Genomic DNA, 27153 nt, shown 5'->3' with positions numbered 1-27153 from the left:
AGCCGCGTCCCTTCTTTACCTCCGACGACTCCAGCGACAATGTCGGGAGCTGCACGCACGATTCGCCCCTTTCGGTGGCTTCACACGGAACCACCGGAGTTTCCCGCGGGCGATGTCGCCGGTTTTCATTGCGCGGCAGGGAATTCTCGATTCTGATTCGAGCATAGCACGTACGTACATCAGTTAAGCACGCAATTGGAAGAGCAAGAAATTTCCAACGCCTTTGCTCCGTAATGTTTTTTTTTGCAGTGAAACCTGAGAGCTTTATTCAAACAAAGGAGCTCCTACGATCATCCGCCAACAGGCTCGTGATCAGGAACGAGGGTTCTGAGTCCAACCAACTCTCAGTCACCATAAGCGAGCAGGCACGCTTCGCACATAAGTGAGCCGGGAGATTAGCTGTCCTACTTACATGTTGAATACTAAAAAAATCAAACGTCATAGTAAGCTCTCCAATCTCTACCAAAATAGGAGCCACAATCGAGCAAGTGTTGTGGCGATCGTTCAAGAGATTCACAATCTCCAGGCAGTCCGTCTCCATGATCACATGTGAGTAGCCCCTGAGACTTGCAAATAGGACTCTCTCTCGTAGTGACAAGGATTCGGCGACGAGCGGATCGGTAATACCAACCTGCGGTTTGCACCAGGCTGCTAGAAGGGCTGTCGAAAAGCGGGCGACACCTCGCGCCCCTGCCACTCCTGAATCGGTTGCTCTGTAATGTATGGAGGCCATACAGCATGTAGTATGTACGTAGCCCGTACGTCGAGCCCTTCCAAAACTTGTGTACATACTCGCAGGACGGGAAAGGGAATCCGCTTCTCTTCTCTTGGACGGCAAGGCGCGCGCGCGGGATGCCGCCGCCGCGTCCGCCCGCCCGCCCGCCCGCGGGGAGGCGCGACTGGTGACGGCGGTTTCGCCTGGTCCGGTCCGGTCCGGGAAAAGGAAAACCCGCGGCAGGCAGGGGACGTCGGTCGGTGCTGGACGCGGTCACTGCACCCGCACCGCGCGCGCGTGCGACGTGACTCGGACGCCACGGCGAGGCGGCGGTGGTTTCGGCTCGGTCCGCAGGCGTTCCATGGTAATCGCCGCTCGGTTTCAGGCATCCCGTCCCGTCAGCACGATCCCCAACAGCCGCGCACATTCCTTATCTTGAGGGGATAGCCGTTCCATATACAGTACACATAGTACATTCCTTTCTAAAAGCCGAACTTTGTAAAGTTTGAACAGGCTTATATAGAGAAAAAAAACACCTATATTTAGAAATGCCGAATCAAATAAATATCATTGCATACGACGCGAGAGATGTTTTCGCACTACTATATGTGTTTGGTATTTATTTTACATACAGATAGTTTTGTCTCTAAATTTGGTCAAAGGTATCCAAGCTTGACTTTTTAAAATAATACTAATATGTGTGTGCTACATTGTGAAATGGAGGGAGTCATATTTATTCTTATCTTAGTTCGAAATGTACAGCTCCTGTTAGATTATTGCAGTACCAGTACATGTTTCGTGATACGAAAGTACCTCTGCAATATAACATTCCTTGTTAATTGGTTTGATACATACAATATTTTTAGTCTTAGTTCTTTGAGGGTGTAAAACATTTTACTATATTTTTTTAGAGAGAAGACATAGTGCCCGACTTTATAAACAAAGCCCAATGAGGAGAGTGAACATAATTTAGTACAACCAACGAACAAATTCTAAACCATAACACCCCTCCACCAAAGGGCAACATGGCACGCAAGCCAGCAAGAATGAAAAATAAACGGAGAATTGCGCTCAAGGAGGCACCAACATAGGGGGAGGGGGGGGGGAGATGGCAGAAGCACGGACCGTTGCAATGAGTGAGGTGACCGCTTCATCATCAATCGCGTTAGATAGTGCCTTCCATTGTTGTATAAGGCATCAATTTTAATCAAACAATCGGTCGGACAAATTCTAAACCATAATACCCCTCCACCAAAGGGCAACATGGCACGCAAGCCAGCAAGAATGAAAAATAAACGGAGAATTGCGCTTAAGGAGGCACCAACATAGGGGGGGGGGGGAGATGGCAGAAGCACGGATCGTTGCAATGAGCGAGGCGACCGCTTCATCATCAATCGCGTTAGATAGTGCCTTCCATTGTTGTATAAGGCATCAATTTTAATCAAACAATCGGTCGGACAAATTCTAAACCATAACACCCCTCCACCAAAGGGCAACATGGCACGCAAGCCAGCAAGAATGAAAAATAAACGGAGAATTGCGCTCAAGGAGGCACCAACATAGGGGGGGGGGAGATGGCAGAAGCACGGATCGTTGCAATGAGCGAGGCGACCGCTTCATCATCAATCGCGTTAGATAGTGCCTTCCATTGTTGTATAAGGCATCAATTTTAATCAAACAATCGGTCGGACAAATTCTAAACCATAATACCCCTCCACCAAAGGGCAACATGGCACGCAAGCCAGCAAGAATGAAAAATAAACGGAGAATTGCGCTCAAGGAGGCACCAACATAGGGGGAGGGGGGGAGATGGCAGAAGCACGGATCGTTGCAATGAGTGAGGTGACCGCTTCATCATCAATCGCGTTAGATAGTGCCTTCCATTGTTGTATAAGGCATCAATTTTAATCAAACAATCGGTCGGACAAATTCTAAACCATAACACCCCTCCACCAAAGGGCAACATGGCACGCAAGCCAGCAAGAATGAAAAATAAACGGAGAATTGCGCTTAAGGAGGCACCAACATAGGGGGGGGGGAGATGGCAGAAGCACGGATCGTTGCAATGAGCGAGGCGACCGCTTCATCATCAATCGCGTTAGATAGTGCCTTCCATTGTTGTATAAGGCATCAATTTTAATCAAACAATCGGTCGGACAAATTCTAAACCATAATACCCCTCCACCAAAGGGCAACATGGCACGCAAGCCAGCAAGAATGAAAAATAAACGGAGAATTGCGCTCAAGGAGGCACCAACATAGGGGGAGGGGGGGAGATGGCAGAAGCACGGATCGTTGCAATGAGTGAGGTGACCGCTTCATCATCAATCGCGTTAGATAGTGCCTTCCATTGTTGTATAAGGCATCAATTTTAATCAAACAATCGGTCGGACAAATTCTAAACCATAACACCCCTCCACCAAAGGGCAACATGGCACGCAAGCCAGCAAGAATGAAAAATAAACGGAGAATTGCGCTTAAGGAGGCACCAACATAGGGGGGGGGGGGGGGGGAGATGGCAGAAGCACGGATCGTTGCAATGAGCGAGGCGACCGCTTCATCATCAATCGCGTTAGATAGTGCCTTCCATTGTTGTATAAGGCACCAATTTTAATCAAACAATCGGTCGGACAAATTCTAAACCATAACACCCCTCCACCAAAGGGCAACATGGCACGCAAGCCAGCAAGAATGAAAAATAAACGGAGAATTGCGCTCAAGGAGGCACCAACATAGGGGGGGGGGGGGATATGGCAGAAGCACGGATCGTTGTAATGAGCGAGGCGACCGCTTCATCATCAATCGCGTTAGATAGTGCCTTCCATTGTTGTATAAGGCACTAATTTTAATCAAACAATCGGTCGGACCGTTCGAAAACATAAGTTCAGCAGTAAACTTATTCCGAGTAGTCCAGAAGCACTAGGTAGAAGCGGCAAAAAGTCATCTAAAAAACATGAACAAACTGACCCGTATAGATCTTAATGCAGCCAAAAATATCCGAGAAACTAGATGGATTCCAGTTAGTGTTCAACCACAGTCAAACAAAACTCCAGCCAAGCCAGTGCCATGAATACATGCAATAGCCGGCATGGCTAGAAGACATTAATGACACCCAATATTAATCATGGTAGCACACCTAGCTAAGTTATGAGCATCGGCTTTAGTCTCTCGCCTTGCATGAGAAAACTACACTTCATAAAAAACTTTCAGCATTTATTCTATATCCTGAATAATCATATTGCTTACGCCCTTATATTGCTCTTTTGGATGCTTGATCAATGCTGCACAATTGGTCACTACTTGTTGATTCCATTCGTTAAGATCACTTACCAAAGCTAGTGCTTCTCTACATGCCATAGCCTTAAGGGTCTCATGGATCGACCAAATCGCTTATTACGAAAGAATCCCGCCCCGGTGATTACTGGAGCTTACTTGGCCATAATCGTGCATTGAGAGTTTTAGTAGCAATGAGATGCTCGACGAGTTCTTCATCTAAAATTAGGATGAAGGCTAGCCTTGAGCATTGAGTCGGGAGTTGCACCTAACTTGTAGCTCGTGAGAACTAGGGTGTCGGCCAGGGCCTGTGCCATATCGAACCAGACCCTACAAACACAAAGAATGATCGATAATAATTCAAATTGAAGCAACATATTCCTCAAAATTCATACAAAAGGTCTACTTCAACAACATTTTCACATGAGGGTGCAAGAAGAAGAAAAGACACCACATGATCGTAACTATGTCCAGTTCTTAGTGCTAGTAGATTCATTTTTCTTGGAACAAATGTTGTGCACAAAACAACGTCCGATTGATAATTGGTATAACAAAAACAATACGTATAGTCTTGAGGGGTGGGGGCAAATGCCGGCAAGAGTTGCTGGCCAAGAATGGGCAAAGTGAAGAGCACATATGTTACCGGCAAATCGCTGCCAAAACCCTTCCTAAGCACTTGCTAAGCATCGCTCCACCGATGGCTCTAGCTCACTCCAAAGTCCCAGCCCCGGACAAAGGCAGAGGTCCTTGCTCCCAAGATGGGCCATCTATGCCATGGTGGCTGGTTGTCAGTCCAGAAAGTAACTAGCTTAACTCCTTACCTACATACCACCAAATCTCTACAAGAGCCCATGTAGGGGCGACAGGTAGGTGAGAAGCAGGTGAGGTCAGGCATCTCGGATCATTGGTGGTTGGGTCTATTTCTCAGATCATCTTTTTTCTTCCGCCATTCCTCTTGCATCTCCTGTACTATCTCAAACATTTGCCAGAACTACGCTTCCATTGGATTGATCGAATCGAGCAGAGCTAGAGTTCGTAGCTATCCCGAGTGCTTAAGAAAATCAATCAGTTATAACTCAAATTGAAGCAACATGTCAGTAGAAATTCAGTTTGATGATCTACTTACAACATGACTCTACACGAGTATACTCAAGAAAAAGGAAAAGACACAATGTCATCGGAATTGTGTGTAGTCCTCACTGCTAGTACAACCGTTTCGTTGGAACAAAAGGCCGATCATAATATGTCATTCCATTCTTAATAATTGATTCAACAAATGAAATATCCAGTCTTGGAGAGGGGGACATCCCACACCCCCTTGTGTTAAGGTGGCATTCTGGGTTGGAGAGTGAAGCCCAGTGAATGCATGGTTAATTTGTTAATTGGTGTAATAAACATGACATTGTCGGCTTTAACCATGCCTTTTCTTTTTTGGTTGCGAGATCCCCCAACCCATTGTGTTGAACACTAGCATCCTCGGTTGGACAGTAATGCGCCTCAATCAAAAAGAAACAAGTGTGGAAACGGCCCAAATGCACGAGAAAGAGTCGGGTAGGTTATGTTTTAGACATGATCGATGTGCACCCTGTTTTGCCCATGGTTTTCGTTTAGTGGAAGACCGGCTCTGCCCGCGCTCGATGCGTAGGGACAGTACAAGGATATACCCCAACTACGTAGACTGGCAATTGGATTAATATTTGACATTTTTCGGCCAAAAAGATCTGATGTTTGACACGAGCTTGAAGCCTTGGTCGGGTCCAAGTCTAACCACAAAGTTAAGGCAGGCGACGTTCTGCTGGCGCTGCTCCTGCCAATTTCGCGGCGCAGGACGAATAGTAGCAGCGCACATGGACCGGGCCCGAGGCTGACCGGACCCTCTCCTTCCTCCCTTGACCTTTCCTTTTGGGAACGCGCGGCAATGGCAAGCAAACGCACCACCGCGCGGCCTTCGCCTTGCCCCCCTGCCCAAGAACTTCCATGTTTGCGCCCCTCGCCCGCGTATATATACCCGGGGTGCCGCCCCCGCCATAGCACACAACAACAGAGTCGAGTCATCGCATCCTATTGCGCCTGATAATCAACAGCTTAGCTAGAGCCGAGAGCGAGCAGCAGCAGCCATGGTGCTCTCCAGGGCCGCCTCCGACACCGACGTGTCGGTGCACTCCACCTTCGCCTCCCGCTATGTCCGCTCGTCCCTCCCGAGGTATGTATGCGCCTGCGTGCCTGTTGTTCTTCCTGTTCGTCGTCGTCTAATGGCTTCGATGTTCTTCGAGGAGTGATTGACCGGCTGGTGGATCTGGTGGTTGGCGCGTGCGTGCAGGTACCGGATGCCGGAGAACTCGATCCCCAAGGAGGCGGCGTACCAGATCATCAACGACGAGCTGATGCTGGACGGCAACCCGCGGCTGAACCTGGCGTCCTTCGTCACCACGTGGATGGAGCCCGAGTGCGACAAGCTCATCATGGCCTCCATGAACAAGAACTACGTCGACATGGACGAGTACCCGGTCACCACCGAGTTCCAGGTAACTGCCAGTCTCTGCTTCGAAGCTCTTGTTTCCTCGCCGCCGACGCGCGTGCAGAGAATTGCTCTTATTCTCCTCGTGCGGCGTTGCATTGCAGAACCGGTGCGTGAACATGATCGCGCATCTCTTCCACGCGCCGCTGGGCGAGTCGGAGACGGCCGTGGGCGTGGGCACGGTGGGGTCGTCGGAGGCCATCATGCTGGCCGGGCTGGCCTTCAAGCGGAGGTGGCAGAACAAGCGCAGGGCCGAGGGCAAGCCCTTCGACAAGCCCAACATCATCACCGGCGCCAACGTCCAGGTTACTTATCAACCCTCTGCCTCGCGATCCATGGAAGAATTGAGAGCCAAGAAACCCATCCAAACATTTAAATTAATGCAGGTGTGCTGGGAGAAGTTCGCTCGGTACTTTGAGGTGGAGCTCAAGGAGGTGAAGCTGCGGGAGGGGTACTACGTCATGGACCCGGAGCAGGCGGTGGAGATGGTGGACGAGAACACCATCTGCGTCGCCGCCATCCTCGGCTCCACGCTCAACGGCGAGTTCGAGGACGTCAAGCGCATCAACGACCTGCTGGAGGAGAAGAACAAGCGGACCGGGTAAGCAATGCGTACAAGAGCAGAGCAGCCGCCGGAACAAGAAACAGAGTCGTCGCTCGTGGTGTGCTGAGTGTAGTTTTCGCAGGTGGGAGACGCCGATCCATGTGGACGCGGCGAGCGGCGGCTTCATCGCGCCGTTCCTGTACCCGGAGCTGGAGTGGGACTTCCGGCTGCCGTGGGTCAAGAGCATCAACGTGAGCGGCCACAAGTACGGCCTCGTCTACCCCGGCATCGGCTGGTGCGTGTGGCGCACCAAGGAGGACCTCCCCGACGAGCTCATCTTCCACATCAACTACCTCGGCTCCGACCAGCCCACCTTCACCCTCAACTTCTCCAAGGGCTCCAGCCAGGTCATCGGCCAGTACTACCAGCTCATCCGCCACGGCATCGAGGTAACTTCTTTGCCGATCTTCGTCCGTTCAAGCATCGAATTCCTTCCTTTGGTGAGCGAGCTCACGCGACGGAATGGCAATGGCGATGGCGCAGGGGTACACGAAGATCATGGAGAACTGCCAGGAGAACGCCATGGTGGTGAAGGAGGGCCTGGAGAAGACGGGGCGCTTCAGCATCGTGTCCAAGGACGAGGGCGTGCCGCTGGTGGCCTTCTCACTCAAGGACCGCAGCCGGCACGACGAGTTCGAGATCTCCGACATGCTGCGCCGCTTCGGCTGGATCGTGCCGGCCTACACCATGCCGGCGGACGCGCAGCACGTGACCGTGCTCCGCGTCGTCATCCGGGAGGAGTTCAGCCGCACCCTCGCCGAGCGCCTCGTGCTCGACATCGACACCGTCATGGCCCAGCTCGACGCGCTGCCCTCCAAGCTCGCGCCCCCGGCGCTGCTGCCGGCCGCGCTGCCCAAGACCGTCGTCGTCGCCAACGGCCACGTCAAGAAGACGGAGCTCGAGACGCAGAAGTCGGTCACGGAGGCCTGGAAGAAGTTTGTGCTCGCCAAGAAGACCAACGGCGTCTGCTAGTCCCCAGATTAAGAGTCTCCAAAACCCAAATCATGCTCAGATCGTGAAGCTACCGATCTTACTTATTCGAGTGAAACTATATTATAGGTTGATTTAGGCCGAGTTTGTAACCAAAATTTTGCTGTGGCTTTTATGACTTGCGCAATTGCGCTGCAGTGATGGTACTATTTTTCTGTCAAATGGTTCTGCAAATTTATTTATTTTAGCTTCTGCAAATTTAATCTCTGAATAACAAAGGAATTGGATCGATAGTTATGGTGTTTTGTCTCTTGTTTTCCACAACAGAGAATTAACAAGATCGTTGCATGTAGCTTCTTCATCTAATCACTTTTCTTTTTTCCTTTTCTCTATTTCCTCCAAAAGTAATCAGGAGGATTCTAATCTTTTGGAAATTCTGAGACTCAAGAAATGTGCCGGTCTTCCGTGAAGCTTCTGAAAAAAAGTTTCCGCTATGTGGCGGCAAATGCTTGCTGTGAGTAAGATGGGGATGTTCTGCGCCTGGTTAAAAAAAAAACATTCCAACCACAACACTAGTGGCTCGGCTTTTTAGCCCCGATGTCACAAGAATTAGCTAACCCTAATACAAAATGGACTAGTTGGTCCATTGTTTTAAGCATTTTTTTTTTACCTTTTTCGCTATTTGCCGGTGTTATTTTTTATGCTTGTGCGCTCTTCTTTTTGTACCATCGATCACCGCCGTACACCATTGTTATTTTGCTTTCCAGTCTGGTGTGGAACAATTTGTTGTCGCTTCTCATACCTTTTGGGTTCTTTGTCGGTATTTTATTTCTTTGTTTTACATTGATTTTGTTTCAGGTTGTTTATCTATATTTTTCATAACCATTGTACATTTTTGTATAAACATTTATCAAATACAAGTTACATTTTAGCAAAATATTTGTTTTCATGCTTATTTTTTTTACATTCTACATTTTTTGTATACATAAGACATTTTTATATACATTTAACACACATGATTTCACATTTTTTTGAATAGGTGTTAAACATTTCTCAAATACATCTTGAAATATTTTTTGAATGATAAGAAACATTTTTTTCTAAACTATGAAAACATTTTTTTCTAAACTATGAAAACATTTTTTTTACTTTTGTTTATACATTTTTTTAAAGAGTCAATTACATCGCAGGTGTCTGAACTTGGCAAAAAAAGTCAGTTTGATACTAAAAATTTGCGGGATACATTGAACCAGTGATAAAACTTGGTTCGTGCGTGCATCTACGGTGCTAATCACGTCTATATACGTACATGATGCTGACATGGCATGCCAACATGGCGCGCGGGCCACCCGTAAGTGAATGGGGACGGGGTGAAGGAGTGCGGCCTGGTTTTTTTTTCAGAAAGCACCTTGAATTTTTTTGTCATGAAGAAGGCCTTTATTTTTTTTCTTTTCTATAAAAAGCTCAGAAACATAACTTTGTCTCTATGACCCTTGGGGCCCACTCGTCAGGAAACAGTATGAAGAGGAGATTAATATGAAACTAGTAAGATGCCCGTGCTACGCTACGGGGTAAGAAATGATCAATAGAACATTTGTTTACTTATTAAGTTATAATTAAGATACCCGTGCGTCGCCACGGAACAATTTTTTTTACTTTACTTGACATTTATCAAAGTGACCTTATATTGTTAATAGGCCCACAACCGATATACGGTTTCCAATCGATAACCCCTTGGTCCAAGACAAATATTTTCTCCTTCATTTTCACCTTGCAAGAAGACTTGGTATTCTTCCTACTCGGGTTTCTCAACGCTTACTTTATCCTAATATTGAGTGGTAGAGAGCATGAGGCAAATAGAAATCCATCCACACTCATTTGGTGATTATGATTATACTCGACCAACTTTATCTCTGAGTCCAAATCAATCTATCTCTTCGGCTCCTCTTTTCTTAGCACGGGCTTCACCTGCAGTCTGCACCATTCTCCGCTAGAAAAGGGGACACATTAAGCATCTCAGTTATACTGCGTACCTAACTTTAGTATCAATAATGGAAGAACAACAATGCAGAAATATCAATACTGGTCCCTGCAAATATGCGCAATGGAAGTACGGTGACTACTATCCTTCGGCTCAAATCGATGGGCTCAACATGTTAGCACATTATCTCATTCCTCTACCTGCCCATGTCGAGTCATCTGATCATCTATGCTTGTCTATGAGGTATGAGCATTATATGATGCACCATGCCATCCATTTAAAAAATGTAATGCCAATGGTAAATCACGCATCCGAAAAATTGATGTTGTAACATTCTAAACCACTTTCATGATTTGAAAAAAAACACAAGTACCTTAAAGCATATAACACAACCTACAATACATGCAGTCCAGGCACACGACCCAGTCCCAAAAGTTGTGTCTTTCGCCTTAGCTCTAGAACCTGCTCCACGCAAGACAATGGTGAATCCTCTCAACGCATTACAAGTTTACAACAGCACACGCATGGCGCATCCAGCAGCCGGACTCCTCCTCCCAATATTTGTTATTGTTGGCTTGCTCATGGCGTGCGCTGACATTTTTCCCTCAAAAGTAAAAAATAAACACGTACACACTCACGCCGTCACGCGAAGACACCAGAACCAGCTGAAAACTTGAAGAAAGGACCTCCAAACAAAGAAGAATAGAACCACATCCCTGAAGGCCCCAAAGAGAGCCCGCGCGCCTCTGGCCGCCGCCACCGAGATGACCGTGGACGAATCCATTTGTGAGCAGGAGAAGCGCCTGGCAAGAATCTGGGTTGTGATACGGAACAGAAGTCAACATGAACGGAGGCACCAAACTGATGAAGGCCATCGATCGGGGAGGACACACCCTGCGCTCCACCGCCTCTGGATCTCCTCCGGCGAGAAGGGCCACCAGATCCTCTGTCCAGCTAGCTACAAACTGGTCTCCAGAACAGCCGCCTCTGTAAGTCGCCGCAAACCAAATCTTAGGCGGCCATCACCGCCACAGCACCTGTACAACTACTCACACACCCCGTCGGCAGCTCTAGCGCATGAACCACCGAGGCGGGGACAGGGCTGGAGGAAAAAATACCAGAGTCGATGGTGTAACTGCCGCCTCAGCAGAACCGCCAGACCACACAGGCCCATAGGCTCCTCGCCATCGCCGGCGAGATGGGGTAGGAGCCAGGACCGCTTTATTGGACGCGACGCGGCGCCACCATCCGAGCGCCGCCCAACCAACCCGTATCTACACGCAGGCGGAGTGCTGGAGCTCCCCCCACGCCTCACGAGGTCAGACGGCCATCGGAGGCGAAGAGGAGCGACGAGATCGTCGGCGGAAGAACTGAAGTCGCCTCCCGGTCGCTTCCTTTTCACCTTTATACTGTAGCAGGGGAGGAGAGAATCACCCGGCTGAAGTGGGTTGCCTCCTGTACGTTGGATGAAGATCTGATGGTCTAAACTGATGGATGGCAGGCACACCATCATCGCCAACTAAAAATTTTATAGTAGTAGAGAAACTGTGTCCGCCATGGGTCGAACCAGCGACCTCAACCCAACAACACGGCAGACTAGCAATCACACCAAGTATTTATTATTCCTAAATTCTAAAAAGTGCACATGAACTAATTAGAGGAAATGAGCGGCCGGCCTTACACACGCATGCATGTAGTTTTGTGGTCTAAATTTTGTCTTTATTCGTGATGTGGCATGTATTACTAGGATGGTCACATGGGTAAGACACGACATTATTCCATACATGCACATGTCCATTTATTTGGGTTTTCAAAATTTTAAAAAGCCATATTTTTAAACAGTGCTTCGGAATTTAGATCCGTTTTCACTATTGCAATCCTCGCGACGAGATCTTTGAAACTAGATCCTGCATGGATATGTTTTGACGAATTTTTTTGATGCCAACTTTGATGTTATATTGTGCAACTCTATTACTGTATTGTGCAACTTTATTACTATATCGTGTAACTTTTTTCCAAAACTAATGTTTGGAGCTGCACCTTTGTATGAGGTTGCAACCCAGCAATCATGACAACTTTGATGTGCAACTAGTCTATTGCCTCGACAAAAGTCGATGTGCAACCTTCTCTTGTAATGTAGTCTAAATGCACACATATTGATATTTAGTTGGCTTGTAATGTAGTCTAGTTGCACACACATTGATTTTTAGTTGGCTTGTAATGTAGTCTAGTTGCACATATTGATGTTTAGTTGGCAGGAAGATTAGTTGCACACACATATGCTCAGTTGGCTTGTAATTTAGTCTAGTTGCACACACATTGATGTTTAGTTGACAGAACACTAGTTGCACACACATATACTCAGTTGGCGCGGCAATCTAGTCTAATTGCACACACATTGATGTTTAGTTGATAGGACTTTTTGGCACACACATATGCTCAGTTGGCGTGACAATCTAGTCTAGTTGCACACACATTGATGTTTAGTTGGCAGGAAGACTAGTTCGTCAAAACATCCCCATGCGAGATCTAGTTTCGAAGAGCACGTCGCGAGAATTCCAGTGAAGAAAACGGATCTTAATTTTAACATGCGGATTAAAAGTTATGCTTTTTTGGATTTTTTTAAACCACGAATTAAATACACCAAAGAATAAAACGCATGCATTGAATAAATGATTATGCAGACATTTAAGAACCAGGTGAAAAGTTTTCTTAATTAGAATGATTAATTAGAAAGGAGACACAAAATTTTTAATTTAGACCGGCCGCTCGGTGTAGGCTAAGCGAGCAACCGCTGCTTGCTAGACTTGGCCTTTATTATTTGCTGTCAACCTTTTTTTTAGACAAATTTGCTGTCTACATGGGATAGCTAGTCCTAATATCCTATGAGCGGACACGCATTGCTGTCAACTTTTTTCTAGACAAATTTGCTGTCTATATGGGATTTTTTTTTGAGCTGTCTATAGGCTGCACCGCTGCAGTTACCACGGCCCATTTCTCACATGTTAGTTTTTTAATTCAAAAATATAATTATAATTAATATTTATGATGTTGTCTCAAAAAATATATTTATAATTTTAATTATATATATATATATTCAAACAATACATTAACAATTTTTAGAATTACATGAAACATTATATTAAAAAATAATATTTCTCCCTTGACAATGACGAGTGATGGTATCTGGAAGTCATTCATCTTATCTCTGCAGCAGGAGATTCTTCACCGGACAAAAGTGTGAATACGTGTAGATAGCCTAAAAATACATGAATGTTTTTTCTGAATCACTGAAATATTTTCATAATTCCTGAAAATTATTGTAAATAATACATATTATTAAAAACATAAATATTATTCTAGTTATATAAATATTTTTAAACTATCACGTATATTTATAGAATTACACGAATATTCTTTTAAATAAGAACATTTATTATAATTATATGAAAATTATTTTAAATAAGTATATTTTATAAATTACATAAAATTATTTTAAATAATTTATTTAATTTGTATTTAAATTATTTATAATTTACTCCCTCCGTTCGGAAATACTTGTCTTAGAAATGGTTGTATCTAGAACTAAAACAAGTCTATATACAACCATTTCTAGGACAAGTATTTTCGAACGGAGGGAGTACATGATAGAACATAATCATATATTTTTATAGTTTTTGAGAAACAACACAACATAATTCTAAGAAAGGAATAAACTAACATTTGGAAAATAGGCTGCGGGGACAGGCGCCCATTTAAGCCTTATGTGCGTGCTTGCCTATAGTTAATTAGGACTAGCTATCCAATTTAAATGTGTTAAAAAAAGCTATCCAATTTAAACAGCAAATTACACCTGGTATGTTCGGAGGTCCGTGGCACAATATTTTTCATATTAATTTCCTCCATGTAATGTATCCTGACAGGTGGGGCCCAATTGTTATACAGATGTGTAGTGTTGTTTCATTTTTTAAGGAAAACAATTTTAGGGGCTTTTTTGAGAAAAATAAAATTCCAGCACGTCTTCGCAAAACAAAAAAAACAGGCCACAAGCCTTCGGGTGGGGACCGTGCCATGCTGGCTCACCACATCAACAGCATGTGCGTATACAAGCATAATTAGCATCGTAGATGCACGCCCAAACTAAGTTTTATCACCGGTTCAATGTATGCTACAAGTTTTAGCATCAAATTGACTTTTCTCGCCAAGTTCAGGCACCTACGCGCCCAAGCCAAGTTTTGTCACCGGTTCAATGTATGCTGCAAGTTTTAGCACCAAATTGACTTTTCTCGCCAAGTTCAGGCACCTGCGGTGTAATTGACTCTTTTTTAAATGTCACCAACATATTTTTAAAACTTATGAAAAAAATGAAAAATACTTTTAAAAAATGTACGAAACTTTTTTTAATTACATGATATTTTTTGGGTGTATAATATTTTTCTAAATGGCACATGCATTTTTTTCAAATGTGTGAGATGTTTTAAATGTCATTAGCACTTTTCTTATATATCAGAAACATTTTCTATACACGTAAATTTTTTTTCAAATGCAAGATAAATATTATTTATAAATATTTGCAAATAAATGTGAAACAAAAGGAAAAGTGTGTAGAAGAAACGGAATGGAAAAACAAAAAACACGTGTGACGTCGTCACAACATCAGCATAACGTCACACATTATTATAGGGCCAGCCCAGTACCGGTGCAAGGCCAGCTAGTGTCTCGCAAGAGGCGGGACATAGGTACGCCCAATGCGAAGAAAACTCGGTCTCCAAATTGGGGTTTGGACTTCTAGGCGTGAAATTTAATCGTTCACTTTTGGTGAACAAAATTCGGTAGAATCAACAAAATGAAACATTTTTTCCTAAAAAACTAAATGAAACATTTTTGTCATAAGGGTAAATCTGAGAACAGGTTAATAACCGGACCATAACTAAGCTAGACACGTACAAGTACCTCTCTAAACCAAACATGAACCATAACCAGGTAATACTATTTTCAGCCAAACCAAAACTGCACCCAATATTTATTCCACCCAAACCGGTACACACCCACTACATAACCATGAGTTTAAACCCAATACATAACCGTATTCAACTGAAGTTTAACCATGGCATGCCAAACAATAATTTCAACAATATTTTAACAGTAACATAACTGTTTTCAACTGCAGTTTTACAGTAACATGTCCTTTCTGAATAGGCTACTGCTTAGGCTACATTCTCTGCCACACTGAAACAGAACAAAGTAGAAAGTCCATCTATTTTCTACATGACTAGCAACTGGGCAACGCATTTGAAAAGAGAGCAATTTAGACATAAGTACAATTATGCTACTGGCTGCCAAAAGAGCATCAAACAAACAGTGGCAATAGAACAAACAAGCAACATTGGCAGAATCACCAGAATTGTGTTGTTGCTCCCTCGGCCAATAAATATGCATCTTCATCGCCGGCATATGTGAGATGACTTTGCTGCTTGATAAGGTCTGTAGCTCACAAACCAAACCGCAACACATTCACACTACCATGCTATATGTGAGATGACTTTGCTGCTTGATAAGGTCTGTAGCTCAAAAACCAAGCCGCAACACATTCGCACCACCATGCTAAACCACTGTTGCATCACAGAGAGAGTTCTATCAGATCATAACTTTTTGAGAATTGAGAACCATAATCAATCAGCCATGTGGTCTAAAGTAGTAACATATAGAGATCACGATTGCAGTTTCCACATAATCCGACAAAAGATTGGACAAAACCACAATTCCATATAAAAATGCCTGGCACCGCATCAACAGTAACATATGAGGCTCTATCTATGCTTTGAACTTTAATCCTACCCTGCCAGGAGGATGACGTCCATCTCTTTATCCTATTATCTTGTGGAAGAACCCATATGGTTTTTTAATAGTATTACTGTGTCAGGTTGTGGAAAAATGCTTGTGGGCGATGGTGACATGGCAGCGGCTGATGGATGAACTTCATTCACTGGCAGCCGCTGACAGGAATGCATTCAGTGTGAAAAAATGTGGTAGCTAGAATGCCAATCTAGTTGTATACAGCAAAAGATTGGACAAAACCACAATGTTCTACAGACTAGTGTTGGCAATGTTTACTTGCTTAGCGACAGTGGTTTTGCTTGTCCAATCACTATAACGGAAAAAAGGAGCAAGGCAAAGGCAAATCGATGATCAAGATCATATTTTTACCTTTTCTTGGTTTCAAGTTTTTAGCTGTGTGCTTACTGTCCATCTCCCGCAAATGAAACAAAGGATTAATTTAAAGGCATATGAACACTTCTATACTGCAAGTTTTATATATCACATTTTACACAAGTAGTAGAACCAAAATGTAATTGGTTAGCTCACCCTCCTTTGGTTTGAACAACCAATCTTTAGCACAAACAAGCACTTCTAGCATATCAGGGTTCAAAGAGCTTCTCTTGTCGCCTAGTATCCACTTACCACAACTGAAGGTTGATTCAGATGCCACTGTGCTCAAAGGAATTGCAAGAAAGTCATGGGCCATAGATGCCAATATAGGAAACATTTCGACATGCCTCTTCCACCAACCCAAGACATCAAAGTCATCACCGGCCTTCTCGGATGCTTCTTCCAAGTATGCATCAAGCTCGGATTTTGTGTACACGTGACCTCCGACCAGGCCTGCCTCCGAGGAGACTTGTGCGGGGCAAACTCTTCTTCCAACTTCCTTTTGTTGGAAATATGCCCTAGAGGCAATAATAAAATGGTTATTATTGTATTTCCTTGTTCATGATAATTGTCTATTGTTCATGCTATAATTGTATTAACCGGAAACCGTAATACATGTGTGAATACATAGACCACAACATGTCCCTAGCAAGCCTCTAGTTGACTAGCTCGTTGATCAATAGATGGTCATGGTTTCCTGACCATGGACATTGGATGTCATTGATAACGGGATCACATCATTAGGAGAATGATGTGATGGACAAGACCCAATCCTAAGCCTAGCACAAGATCGTATAGTTCGTCTGCTAAAGCTTTTCTAATGTCAAGTATCATTTCCTTAGACCATGAGATTGTGCAACTCCCGGATACCGTAGGAATGCTTTGGGTGTGCCAAACGTCACAACGTAACTGGGTGGCTATAAAGGTGCACTACGGGTATCTCCGAAAGTGTCTGTTGGGTTGGCACGAATCGAGACTGGGATTTTTCACTCCATGTAAACAGAGAGGTATCTCTGGGCCCACTCGGTAGGACATCATCATAATGTGCACAATGTGACCAAGGAGTTGATCACGGGATGATGTGTTACGGAACGAGTAAAGAGACTTTCCGGTAACGAGATTGAACAAGGTAACGGGATACCGACGATCGAATCTCGAGCAAGTACTATACCGGTAGACAAAGGGAATTGTATACGGGATTGACTGAATCCTTGACATCGTGGTTCATCCGATGAGATCATCGTGGAACATGTGGGAGCCAACATGGGTATCCAGATCCCACTATTTGTTATTGACCAGAGAGATGTCTCGGTCATGTCTGCATGATTCCCGAGCCCGTAGGGTCTACACACTTAAGGTTCGATGACGCTAGGGTTATAGGGAAAGTATGTACGCGGTTATCGAATGTTGTTCGGAGTCCCGGATGAGATCCCGGACGCCACGAGGAGTTCTGGAGTGGTCCGGAGGTAAATATTTATATATGGAAAGTTGTTGTTCGGATTTCAGGAAAAGTTTGGTTTTTTCCGGTATTGTACCGGGAAGCTTCCGGAAGGTTCCGAAGGATTCCGGAGGGGTCCGGAGGTCTGGAAAATGTTCCAGCACGTCCAATACAGCAGCATGGGCTGTAGGGGGGCTCCCTAGCTTTAATGGGCTAGGGGCACCAGCCCCCCAAGGCCCATGCGCATGGGAGAGGGGAAACCCTAAGGGGGAGGGCCTCCACTTGACTTGGGAGGCACTCCTCCCCCCTTGGCCGCCGCCCCAACCCTAGATGGGGGCCGGCCCCCTCTCTCCCAACCTATAAATAGTGGAGGGGTGGGAGGGCGGCTTGACCCTTGCACCTGGCACAACCCCTCCCCTCCAATACCTCCTCCTCGTCTCTTGCAGTGCTTGGCGAAGCTCTGCTGGCGTGCCACGCTCCTCCACCATCACCACGCCGTCGTGCTGCTGCTGAACGGAGTCTTCCCCAACCTCTCCCTCTCTCCTTGCTGGATCAAGGCGCGGGAGACGTCACCGGGCCGTACATGTGTTGAACGCGGAGGCACCGTTGTTCGGTGCTTAGATCGGATTCGGCCGCGATCTGAATCGCTTCGTGTACGACTCCACCGACCGCGTTCTTGTAACGCTTCCGCATTGCGAGCTTCAAGGGTATGAAGATGCACTCCCCTCTCTCGTTGCTAGTCTCTCCATAGATTGATCTTGGTGACACGTAGGAAATTTTTTGAATTTCTGCTACGATCCCCAGCAGTGGCATCATGAGCTAGGTCTATGCGTAGATTCTATGCATGAGTAGAACACAAAGTAGTTGTGGGCGATGATTTGTTCAATTTGCTTACCGTTACTAGTCTTATCTTGATTCGGCGGCATCGTGGGATGAAGCGGCCCGGACCGACCTTACACGTACACTTACGTGAGACTGGTTCCACCGACTGACATGCACTAGTTGCATAAGGTGGCTAGCGGGTGTCTGTCTCTCCCACTTTAGTCGGATCGGATTCGATGAAAAGGGTCCTTATGAAGGGTAAATAGAAATTGGCATATGACGTTGTGGTTTTTCGTAGGTAAGAAACGTTCTTGCTAGAAACCCATAGCATCCACGTAAAACATGCAACAACAATTAGAGGACGTCTAACTTGTTTTTGCAGGGTATGCTACGTGATGTGATATGGCCAAAAGGATGCGATGAATGATATATGTGATGTATGAGATTGATCATGTTCTTGTAATAGGAATCACGACTTGCATGTCGATGAGTATGACAACCGGCAGGAGCCATAGGAGTTGTCTTAATTTATTTATGACCTGTGTGTCAATGAAAACGCCATGTAATTACTTTAATTTATTGCTAACCGTTAGCCATAGTAGTAGAAGTAATAGTTGGCGAGGCAACTTCATGAATACACGATGATGGAGATCATGGTGTCATGCCGGTGAGGATGGTGTTCATGCCGCGCCTCGAAGATGGAGATCAAAGGCGCAAGATGATATTGGCCATATCATGTCACTTTATGATTTGCATGTGATGTTTGTCATGTTTACATCTTATTTGCTTAGAACGACGGTAGCATAAATAAGATGATCCCTCACTAAAATTTCAAGAAAGTGTTTCTCCTAACTGTGCACCGTTGCTAAGGTCCGTTGTTCCGAAGCACCACGTGATGATCGGGTGTGATAGGTTCTAACGTTCACATACAACGGGTGTAAGCCAGATTTACACATGCAATACACTTAGGTTAACTTGACGAGCCTAGCATGTACAGACATGGCCTCGGAACACGGAAGACCGAAAGGTCGAACATGAGTCGTATAGTGGATACGATCAACATGAAGATGTTCATTGATGATGACTAGTCCGTTTCACGTGATGATCGGACACGGCCTAGTTGACTCGGATCATGTATCACTTAGATGACTAGAGGGATGTCTATCTAAGTGGGAGTTCATTGAATAATTTGATTAGATGAACTTAATTATCATGAACATAGTCAAAAGGTCTTTGCAAATTATGTCGTAGCTCACGCTTTGGTTCTACTGTTTTAGATATGTTCCTAGAGAAAATTTAGTTGAGAGTTGACAGTAGCAATTATGCGGACCGGATCCGTGAACTGAGGATTGTCCTCATTGCTGCATAGAAGGATTATGTCCTTAATGCACCGCTCAGTGTGCTGAACCTCAAGCGTCGTCTGTAGATGTTGGGAAGCATCTGACATACACGTTTTGATGACTACGTGATAGTTCAGTGAGTAATACTAACGGTTTAGAATTGTGGCACCAAAAATGTTTTGAAACGTCGCAGAACATATGAGATGTTCCAAAGACTGAAATTGGGATTTCAGACTAGTGCCCACGTCAAGAGGTATGAGACCTCTGACAAGTTTCTTAAGCCTGCAAACTAAGGGAGAAAAGCTCAATCGTTGAGCATGTGCTTAGATTGTCCGAGTACTACAATCGCTTGAATCAAGTGAGAGTTAATATTCCAGATGAGGAAGTGATAGTTCTCCATAGTCAATGCAACCAAGCTATTAGAGCTTAGTGATGAACTATAACATATCAGGGATAGACATGATGATCCTTGAGCAATTCGTGATGTTTGACACCGTGATAGTAGAAATCAAGTAGGAGCATCAATTGTTGATGGTTAGTAAAACCACTAGTTTCAAGAAGGGCAAGGGAAAGAAGGGATACTTCATGAGACGGCAAATCAGTTGCTGCTCTAGTGAAGAAACCCAAGGTTGAACCAAACCCGAGACTAAGTGCTTCTATAATGAAGGGAACGGTCACTGAAGCTGAACTACCCTAGATACTTGGTAAATGAGAAGGCTGGCAAGGTCGACAGAAGTATTTTGAATATGCATTATATTATTGTGTACTTTACTAGTACTCCTAGTAGCACCAGGGTAATAAATACCGATTCGGTTGCTAAGTGTTAGTAACTCGAAATAAAAGGCTACGGAGACTAGCTAAAGGTGAGATGACGATATGTTGGAAGTGTTTCCAAGGTTGATGTGATCAAACGTTGCACGCTCCCTCTACCATCGGGATTGGTGTTAAACCGAAATAATTGTTATTTGGTGTTTGCGTGGAGCATAGACATGATTGGATTATGTTTATCGCCACACGGTTATTCATTTAAGGAGAATAATGGTTACTCTGTTTATTTGAATAATACCTTCAATGGTCTTGCACCTAAAATGAATGGTTTATTGAATCTCGATGTAGTGATACACATGTTCATGCCAAAAGATATAAGATAGTAATGATAGTACCACGTACTTGTGGCACTGCCATTTGAGTCATGTTGGTGTAACATGCATGAAGAAGCTCCACGTTGATGGATCTTTGGACTCACTCGTTTTTGAAAAGATTGAGAAATGCGAACCATGTCTATTGGTAGATATGCATGAAGAAACTCCATACAGATGGATCGTTTGGACTCACTTGATTTTGAATCAATTGAAACATGCAAATCATACCACATGGGCAAGATGACTGAAAGACCTCGTTTTCAGTAAGATGGAACAAGAAAGCAACTTGTTGGAAGTAATACATTTTGATGTGTGCAGTCCAATGAGTGCTGAGGCACGCAGTGGATATCGTTATGTTCTTACTTCACAGATGATTTGAGTAGATGCTGAGTATATTTACTTGATGAAACACAAGTCTGAATTATTGAAAGGTTCAAGTAATTTCAGAGTGAAGTTGAAGATCGTCGTGACAAGATGATAAAATGTCTATGATATGATCACAGAGATGAATATCTGAGTTACGAGTTTGGCACACAATTAAGACATTGTGGAAATTGTTTCACAACTAATACCGCCTGGAACACCATAGTGTGATGGTGTGTCCGAACATCATAACTGCACCCTACTGGATATGGTGCATACCATGATGTCTCTTATCGAATTACCACTATCGTTTATGGGTTAGGCATTAGAGACAACCGCATTCACTTTAAATAGGGCACCACACAATTCCGTTGAGACGACACGGTATGAACTATGGGTTAGAGAAACCTGAGTTGTCATTTCTTAAAAGTTTGGGGCTGCGACGCTTATGTGAAAAATTTTCAGGCTGATAAGCTCGAACCCAAAGCGGATAAATGCATCTTCATAGAATACCCAAAAATAGTTGGGTATACCTCCTATTTCAGATCCGGAAGCAAAAGTGATTGTTTCTAGAAACGGGTCCTTTCTCGAGGAAAAGTTTCTCTTGAAAGAATTGAGTGGGAGGATGGTGGAGACTTGATGAGGTTATTGAACCGTCACTTCAACTAGTGTGTAGTAGGGCACAGGAAGTTGTTCCTGTGGCACCTACACCAATTGAAGTGGAAGCTTGTGATAATGATCATGAAACTTCGGATCAAGTCACTACCAAACCTCATAGGTCGACAAGGATGTGTACTACTTAAGAGTGGTACGTAATCCTGTCTTGGAAGTCATGTTGCTAGACAACAATGAACCTACGAGCTATGGAGAAGCGATGGTGGGCCCGGATTCCGACGAATGGCTCGAGGCCATAAAATTCGAGAAAGGATCCATGTATAAAAAACAAAGTATAGACTTTGGAAGAACTACTTGATGGTCGTAAGGCTGTTGGGTGCAGATAGATTTTGAAAGGAAGACGGACAATTATGGTAAGTGTCACCATTAAGAAAGCTCGACTTGTCGTTAAGATGTTTTCCGACAAGTTCAAAGGAGTTGACTACGATGAGACTTTCTCACTTATAGCGATGCTAAGAGTCTGTTGGAATTATGTTAGCAGTTACTGCATTATTTATGAAATCTTGCAGGTAGGATGTCAAAACATTGTTTCCTCGACGTTTTTCTTGAGGAAAGGTTGTATGTAATCCTGAAAGATGCTGACAAGTATGCAAAACTCCAGCAATCCTTCTAAGGACTGGAGTAAGCATCTCGAAGTTGGAATGTACGCTTTGATGAGATGATCAAAGATTTTGGGTTTATACAAAGTTTATGAGAAACTTGTATTTCCAAAGAAGTGAGTGGGAGCACTATAGAATTTTTGATGAGTATATGTTGTTAACATATTGTTGATCAGAAATGATGTAGAATTTCTGGAAAGCATGCATGGTTGTTTGAAAAGTGTTTTTCAATGGAAAATCTGGATTAAGCTACTTGAACATTGAGCATCAAGATCTATAAGGATAGATCAAAAAAGCTTAATAGTACTTTCAAATGAATACATACCGTGACAAGATTTTGAAGGAGTTCAAATAGATCAGCAAAGAAGAAGTTCTTGGCTGTGTTACAAGGTGTGAGCATTGAGTAAGACTCAAGACCTGACCACGGCAGAAGAGAGAAAGGACGAAGGTCGTCCCCTATGCTTTAGACGTAGGCTCTACAGTATGCTATGTTGTGTACTGCACCTGAAGTGTGCCTTGCCATGAGTAAGTCAAGGGGTACAAGACTGATCCAGGAATGGATCACATGACAGCGGTCTAACTTATCCTTAGTAACTAGTGGACTAAGGAATTTTCACGATTATGGAGGTGGTAAAAGAGTTCGTCGTAAAGGGTTACGTTGATGCAAACTTTGACACTAATCCGGATGACTCTGAGGAGTAAATCGGATTCGTATAGTAGAGCAGTTATTTGGAATAGCCCCAAGTAGCGCGTGGTAGCTGCATATACAAGATGACATAGAGATTTGTAAAGCACACATGGATCCGAAAGGTTCAGACCCATTGACTGATAAACCTCTCTCACAAGCAAGATATGAACACACCCCATGGGTGTTGGATTCACTACAATCACATAGTGATGTGAACTAGATTATTGACTCTAGTGCAAGTGGGAGACTGTTGGAAATGCGCCCTAGAGGCAATAATAAAATGGTTATTATTGTATTTCCTTGTTCATGATAATTGTCTATTGTTCATGCTATAATTGTATTAACCGGAAACCATAATACATGTGTGAATACATAGACCACAACATGTCCCTAGTAAGCCTCTAGTTGACTAGCTCGTTGATCAATAGATGGTCATGGTTTCCTGACCATGGACATTGGATGTCATTAATAACGGGATCACATCATTAGGAGAATGATGTGATGGACAAGACCCAATCCTAAGCCTAGCACAAGATCGTATAGTTCGTCTGCTAAAGCTTTTCTAATGTCAAGTATCATTTCCTTAGACCATGAGATTGTGCAACTCCCGGATACCGTAGGAATGCTTTGGGTGTGCCAAACGTCACAACGTAACTGGGTGGCTATAAAGGTGCACTACGGGTATCTCCGAAAGTGTCTGTTGGGTTGGCACGAATCGAGACTGGGATTTGTCACTCCGTGTAAACGGAGAGGTATCTCTGGGCCCACTCGGTAGGACTCATCATAATGTGCACAATGTGACCAAGGAGTTGATCATGGGATGATGTGTTACAGAACGAGTAAAGAGACTTGCCGGTAACGAGATTGAACAAGGTATCGGGATACCGACGATCGAATCTCGGGCAAGTACTATACTGGTAGACAAAGGGAATTGTATACGGGATTGACTGAATCCTTGACATCGTGGTTCATCCGATGAGATCATCGTGGAACATGTGGGAGCCAACATGGGTATCCAGATACCGCTGTTGGTTATTGACCAGAGAGATGTCTCGGTCATGTCTGCATGATTCCCGAGCCCGTAGGGTCTACACACTTAAGGTTCAATGACACTAGGGTTATAGGGAAAGTATGTACGCGGTTACCGAATGTTGTTCGGAGTCCCGGATGAGATCCCGGACGTCACGAGGAGTTCCTAAATGGTCCGGAGGTAAAGATTTATATATGGAAAGTTGTTGTTCGGGTTCCAGGAAAAGTTCGGTTTTTTCCGGTATTGTACCGGGAAGCTTCCGGAGGATTCCGGAGGGGTCCCGAGGTCCGGAAAATGTTCCACCATGCCCAATACAGCAGCATGGGCTGTAGGGGGCTCCCTAGCCTTAATGGGCCAGGTGCACCAGCCCCCCAAGGCCCATGCGCATGGGAGAGGGGAAACCCTAAGGGGGAGGGCCTCCACTTGACTTGGGAGGCACTCCTCCCCCCTTGGCGGCTGCCCCAACCCTAGATGGGATCTAGGGGGGCCGGCCCCCTCTCTCCCACCTATAAATAGTGGAGGGGTGGGAGGGCGGCTTGACCCTTGCACCTGGCGCAGCCCCTCCCCTCCAATACCTCCTCCTCGTCTCTTGCAGTGCTTGGCGAAGCTCTGCTGGCGTGCCACGCTCCTCCACCATCACCACGCCGTCGTGCTGCTGCTGGACGGAGTCTTCCCCAACCTCTCCCTCTCTCCTTGCTGGATCAAGGCGCGGGAGACGTCATCGGGCCATACGTGTGTTGAACGCGGAGGCATCATTGTTCGGTGCTTAGATCGAATTCGGCCGCGATCTGAATCGCTTCGTGTACGACTCCACCAACCGCGTTCTTGTAACACTTCCGCATTGCGATCTTCAAGGGTATGAAGATGCACTCCTCTCTCTCGTTGCTAGTCTCTCCATAGATTGATCTTGGTGACACGTAGGAAATTTTTTGAATTTCTCCTACGATCCCCAGCACCTTTTCCCTCCAATAGGTGATCCAATAGTGGTATTGCCTTGACTAGAAGGTGTCGAGTGTGCAGTGCTTGTCGCTGCAAGCAGCTCATATTCCTTGACATACTTTCTCACCCATTCTAAAGCAATCTCTACTTGTTTTGTAATCTGCTCCTCATTGGTAGACAACTTGCAATAGAAGAAATCCAAGTAATCTTCTTTCCTCCTTGGATCCAGGAATGTAGCAATGACAAGTGCATGGTTAAACTCAATGCCCTTACTTTTTCTACGATGGTTAGGATCTGCATTCTCCTTCTCCTCGGGATCCCAATATTTATCGAGCTTCGTTTGCATCACTGCCGCCAATTCCTTCAACACATCAGAGGTCTGCCAACCCGGATCTTTCAATGCATGGCGAATAGAAAGCACAACTCGCAGAAACTTATGTGAAGTTGGCTTCCTGTGAGCTGAAACAATCAAGGTAAGCTCTTCAAAAGCTTTTAGAAACTCATAAATAGCTTTTGCCTTCTCCCATTCTTCCTCAGTTGGAGACTCTATCATCTTTCTATTGTCATAACTAGTGAGGACAGATTTGAACGTCAATGCTTCTACAAGCGTTTTCCAAGTTGAGTTCCATCTGGTTGGTGTATCAACAGAGATGCCTTTCTTTGCACGTAGACCCATCCCACTTGCAATTGTATTGAAATATGACACGTCTCCATCGTATCTACTTTTCCAAACACTTTTGCCCTTGTTTTGGACTCTAACTTGCATGATTTGAATAGAACTAACCCGGACTGACGTTGTTTTCAGCAGAATTGCCATGGTGTTATTTTTGTGCAGAAATAAAAGTTCTCGGAATGACCTAAAAATCAATGGAGAATATTTTTGGAATATATAATAAATGCTGGAGAAAGAATCAAGGCCAGGGGGGCCACACCCTGTCCACGAGGGTGGGGGGCGCGCCCCCTGCCTCGTGCCCCCTGGTGTTCCACCAACCTCAACTCCAACTCTATATATTCACGTTCGGTGAGAAAAAACTAGAGAGAAGGATTCATCGCGTTTTACGATACGGAGCCGCGGCCAAGCACTAATCTCTCTCGGGAGGGCTGATCTGGAGTCTGTTCGGGGCTCCGGAGAGGGGAATCCGTCGCCATCGTCACCATCAACCTTCCTCCATCACCAATCCCATGATGCTCACCGCCGTGCGTGAGTAATTCCATCATAGGCTTGCTGGACGGTGATGGGTTGGATGAGATGTATCATGTAATCGAGTTAGTTTTGTTAGGGTTTGACCCCTAGTATCCTCTATGTTCTGAGATTGATGTTGCTATGACTTTGCTATGCTTAATTCTTTCCACTAGGGCCCGAGTGCCATGATTTTAGATCTGAACCTATTATGTTTTGATGAATATATGTGAGTTCTTGATCCTATCTTGCAAGTCCATAGTCACCTATTATGTGTTATGATCCGTTAATCCAGAAGTGACAATAATCGGGATACTTACCGGTGATGACCGTAGTTTGAGGAGTTCATGTATTCACTAAGTGTTAATGCTTTGGTATGGTACTCTATTAAAAGGAGGCCTTAATATCCCTTAGTTTCCAATAGGACCCCGTTGCCACGGGAGGGTAGGACAAAAGATGTCATGCAAGTTCTTTTCCATAAGCACATATGACTATATTCGAAATACATGACTGCATTACATTGATGAACTGGAGCTAGTTCTGTGTCACCCTATGTTATAACTGGCATGAGGAATCGCATTCGACATAATTATCCATCACTGATCCATTGCCTACGAGCTTTTCACATATTGATCATTGCTTAGTTACTTTTCCGCTGCTACTGGTACTTTTGCTACCATTACCGCTATTATCATATTACTTTGCT

At 44.7% G+C, this 27153-nt stretch overlaps 1 protein-coding gene, 1 long non-coding RNA gene and 1 pseudogene across 2 annotated transcripts; 1 reads left to right on the top strand and 2 right to left on the bottom strand.

Annotated features, from left to right (window-relative positions):
- Positions 1 to 5939: 5939 nt before the first annotated feature.
- On the top strand, positions 5940 to 8262 carry LOC125552387 (glutamate decarboxylase 1). Its single transcript, XM_048715921.2, has 6 exons — positions 5940 to 6191; positions 6309 to 6513; positions 6611 to 6811; positions 6893 to 7107; positions 7193 to 7499; positions 7594 to 8262. The coding sequence occupies exons 1-6, from the start codon at positions 6106 to 6108 to the stop codon at positions 8080 to 8082; spliced, it is 1503 nt and encodes a 500-aa protein (XP_048571878.1). The 5' UTR covers positions 5940 to 6105; the 3' UTR covers positions 8083 to 8262.
- Positions 8263 to 10340: 2078 nt separating this feature from the next.
- LOC125554038 (uncharacterized) lies at positions 10341 to 11571 on the bottom strand. The gene is made up of 2 exons (XR_007304301.2): positions 11140 to 11571; positions 10341 to 10986 (listed from the first exon to the last, which is right to left on the bottom strand). It is a non-coding gene; the product is annotated as an uncharacterized LOC125554038 (long non-coding RNA).
- A 4775-nt stretch (positions 11572 to 16346) lies between these two features.
- The window catches only part of LOC147976329 (zinc finger BED domain-containing protein RICESLEEPER 2-like), a 55734-nt pseudogene continuing 44927 nt past the window's right edge, over positions 16347 to 27153 (bottom strand).

This window comes from Triticum urartu, chromosome 4A (assembly GCF_056163025.1).
Source record: "Triticum urartu cultivar PI428250 chromosome 4A, HENAU_Tu73, whole genome shotgun sequence".
Lineage (NCBI taxonomy): Eukaryota > Viridiplantae > Streptophyta > Magnoliopsida > Poales > Poaceae > Triticum > Triticum urartu.
This window is presented reverse-complemented; position numbering and strand designations above follow the sequence as displayed.